The 4,109-nt window shown below is 46.5% G+C and overlaps 1 protein-coding gene across 1 annotated transcript in view; it reads left to right on the top strand.

Moving 5' to 3' along the window:
* Positions 1-3,553, top strand: part of ST8SIA3 (ST8 alpha-N-acetyl-neuraminide alpha-2,8-sialyltransferase 3) — a gene marked incomplete at its 5' end in the record, with an annotated part of 4,152 nt that extends 599 nt beyond the window's left edge. The window contains 2 exons of the mRNA XM_008937703.1: positions 1,839-2,396; positions 3,173-3,553. Coding sequence (XP_008935951.1) covers positions 1,839-2,396; positions 3,173-3,455 — 841 coding nt within the window. The remainder of the gene's footprint in view (positions 1-1,838; positions 2,397-3,172) is intronic.
* Between the last annotated feature and the right edge of the window lie 556 nt (positions 3,554-4,109).

Below are 4,109 nucleotides of genomic sequence, written 5' to 3'. Positions count from 1 at the left end.
ACGAGCCGGCTCCACCTGGGACACTGCCCTTGTGCATCGCCTCTGCCTCCTGTCTGCAGGGGGCACCGGCCTTCCTGCTGTGTGGCAGCGGGTTTCCCTGTTCTTCAGCTTCCTCAGAGCTGCTCCCTATTTAGTGGATAGTAAAATGTGATTCACTGTGATGTGAAGCTATTGGTGTCTGGCCAGTCTCTTTTAATTATTTGCTTCACTGATACATATATATATAAAAGTAAATATATACACTTTATGTATATATTTACAAATATCTATTTTAAATGTCTATAAAAGGAAATAAAAACGTTTAGCAATTAAGGATGCTACTACTGTCTTGGACTGTAATTCTGCTCTGACACATACCCACTGTTTTAGAGAATCACAGAATAAAAGACCTTTAAGATCATCAAGTCCCCCAGCACTTCCAGGTCCCCACTGACCGATGTCCCTCAGCACCACATCTCCACAGCTTGGAAACCCCTCCAGGGATGGGAACTCCACCACTGCCCAGGCTAGCCTGGGCCAGGCCTGGACAACCCTTGTGGGGAACAAATTGTTCCTCATGTCCAACCTAAACCTCCCCTGGCACAACTTGTGGCCATTTCTTCTTTTACTAGAGACCACTTTGTGACTTGGCTCACATATCCCACTGGAGAAGCAGGAACTCAGGCCCCTCAGGTCTGCAGCCTGGTAGCCCCTCAGTGTTGGCAGGCAGGGCTCAGGCTTCTCTCCTCCCTTGTGGTCAGTCTCCAGCACATCAGGGCCAGCAACACCCTTCCAGTGCTGACAAGCGCTGCCCTCTGCTCTCAGAAGCCATGGAGCAGAGCGAAGAGATGACTCTTTGCCCACCCTGTCCTTTCCCCAGCACCTCTCGTGCTGATGTGACAGGAGCCACCCTGCAGTATTGCCTCATTGCTGGCACCACCAGCTCATCCTTCCAAAGTCTGTCTCAGTGCCACCCCTCTGATGATTTTTAGCTAATGCCTCGGGATCTGCCTTTGCACTTGTCCGTTAGCCATAACCCATAATTAGGGCACCCAGTGGGACTCCATTAATGCTTAGACATTGCAGGATGTGAGCTGGAAGAAAGGTTGTTTGTTTTCCATAAACATGAGCAAATAAAGTGCTATTGGTTTTCTAATTTTATGCCTTGCTAGGGAAATTCCTGGGCAGGGTTGGTTTTGTTTAGTTTTTAAATATCCCTAATAAACCTTATAAAAAGCTGGTATGCTTGCCCAAATAAGGCATGATGAAGGAATTATACTTACATAAATGGAGATGGAGATGGAGAGCTTTTGTGATTCAAAGCTTCTTAATGAGAACACAAAAAAAAAAATATTTAAAAATCAGCTCCTGTTAATTCAACCAAATATCCTGGAGAGCTCGGGTTTGCTGCCCTTACCTTGTGGCAAACGTGGTGCCCAACGTTACTGAAGATCTGCAGTCCAGCAGAAATCCCACCTGCCAGGCCTGTGTCCCAGCCAGGGCAGAGCCACGCCGGGCACCGCCGCTTGGCACGGGGACCCTGCAGGGCTGGGCTGCTGGCTACACACCTCCCACTCCATCCAGTATTTTAATCCTGACACTTTTCCAAGAGACACAGACACATTCTTAGCTGGCGACAGGCAGGACCGCCCCGTAAAGCCGAGATGAGGAGTCAGCTCTGCAATTCCGACTTATTTATATTAATTTAAAAGCCATTGCACCCCATTGCTCAGGAAACTACTTTACTACATTGAAAAAAAAAAGAAAAATGTAAATCTAGCTGAAAAGAAAATCCCTCCACTGCAGAAAAAGCAGAAATATAACTCCATGTTTTCTTTCCTTTTTCTGTTTTATTTTAGGCAAGAAATCCTTCAGCACGTTGACGTGATAAAGAATTTTTCTTTGACCAAGAGCAGTGTTCGGATTGGACAGCTGATGCATTACGATTATTCCAGCCATAAGTATGTTTTCTCTATCAGCAATAACTTCAGGTCTCTGCTTCCTGACGTGTCACCCATCCTCAACAAGCACTACAACGTCTGTGCCGTGGTTGGGAACAGCGGGATCCTGACCGGCAGTCAGTGTGGCCAGGAAATAGATAAATCTGATTTCGTTTTCCGGTGCAATTTTGCTCCAACTGAGGCTTTCCAAAAAGATGTTGGGAGGAAAACCAACCTTACAACTTTCAACCCCAGCATCCTGGAGAAGTATTACAACAATCTTTTGACCATTCAGGATCGCAACAACTTCTTTTTAAGTTTGAAAAAGCTCGATGGGGCCATTCTTTGGATCCCTGCTTTTTTCTTCCACACGTCAGCAACCGTCACGAGAACACTGGTTGACTTCTTTGTGGAGCACAGAGGGCAACTCAAGGTCCAGTTGGCTTGGCCAGGAAATATAATGCAGCATGTCAACAGGTGTGTATTTAAAAATACTTCTCTCTCTGTATAGCTCTAGTTACTCAGCCTGACCTGGTCAGTACCATCTAGCAAGGCAGAACGCGGTACCGCTTGGGTTTAGAGCAAATGCTTCAGGAATTGCTTCAGGTATGTCTTTACAGATGTATGTGGAAAAACTTCATTACGTGAAGGGTGCCAGAGCCCTGGAGCAGCTGCCCAGAGAGGTTGTGGAGTCTCCTTCTCTGGAGAGTTTCCAAACCCACCAGGATGCCATCCTGGGCACCCCGCTTTTGCGTGACCCTGCTGGAGCAGAGAGGTTGGACAAGTTGATCTCCAGAGGTCCCTTCCAGCTGCCACCGAGTTGATCTCCAGAGGTCCCTTCCAGCTCCACCATGCTGGGACTGTGTTAAAACAACCTCAGCAGCACCCTGACCTTCAGATGCTCCCGTCCCCTGAGCATTTCCATAGCCCCCACTGGACCCTCTCCAGTAGTTCCTTGTCTCTCTTGAACCGGGGAGCCCAGAACTCTGCACAATACTCCAGATGTGGCCTCACTAGGGCAGAGTAAAGAGGGAGGAGAACCTCCCTCGATCTGTTAGCCAGCTCTTCTTCATGCACCCCCTTCAGAATTGCACACCCAGTCATTACAAGCTGGCCTGCAGAGCAGCCTGAGCCTTACCCAGCCTATCAGCGGTCAGCACTGATGGTCATCAGGCGGTGACATTCTTCTGAGTTACAGCAAACCCACAGCATAACTCCCAGCCCAGACTACCCTGCCTTTGTTTTTTCCACAGATACTGGAAGAACAAACACTTGTCACCGAAGCGGCTGAGCACAGGTATTCTCATGTACACCCTCGCGTCTGCCGTCTGCGAGGAGATCCACCTGTACGGATTCTGGCCCTTTGGGTTCGACCCCAACACGAGGGAGGACCTCCCGTACCACTACTATGACAAAAAGGGAACAAAGTTCACAACCAAGTGGCAGGAGTCCCACCAGCTGCCTGCAGAGTTCCAGCTGCTCTACAGGATGCACGGTGAAGGACTGGCCAAACTGACCTTGTCGCATTGTGCCTAAGAACCGAAATCTCAAAGTGCCAAATGATTGTCTAAAAAGTGCCCAAAACCCAATTAAACATTCTACAGATACAATTCTAAACAAAAAACAAAAACAAAAAACAAAACACCCCACCCTAAAATATTTTCCATAATATAAAGATGCTTTTTAGTCATGCTCGTCACTGCTCATCAAAGGGTTTAAGCACATTTAGCAGGGCAGAAGCATTTATCAAATTCGGTGGATGCTATTCATGCAGCAGCAAAATGGAAATATTTTGCATTTATAGGTATGCCACTGAGTATGTTTTAAGGTATTTTCATATTTCAGCATTCCACTAAACACTCCAAATCTCTTAATTTTATTGTTCTTTCCTGCTTAGGACTAGAACTGCTAATTTTAAAAGGTTTTGCTTCTTTTGTATATGTTGCTATCGATAGCTCAGCATACATATATTGCCATGGCTGACTGGAATGCCACTCAGAATTCCAGTTCATCGCCACCTGCAAGTTCTTCAGGGTGGATCCTGATTTCCACTGCTTGCATATTTTCGTATTTACTGAATTTTACATTTTTTAAAGAATTGCATGAAGAAGAAGGTCAGAATACAGCTGGTACCTTAGCTAGGCATTTATATTGCTCTCAGAATACTTCAGCATTCTAATTCAATTTGGG

This window comes from Merops nubicus, unplaced genomic scaffold (assembly GCF_000691845.1).
Source record: "Merops nubicus isolate BGI_N331 unplaced genomic scaffold, ASM69184v1 scaffold46683, whole genome shotgun sequence".
Classification (NCBI taxonomy): domain Eukaryota; kingdom Metazoa; phylum Chordata; class Aves; order Coraciiformes; family Meropidae; genus Merops; species Merops nubicus.
Note: the sequence above shows the minus strand (reverse complement) of the source record. Positions and strands in the feature narration are given on the sequence as shown.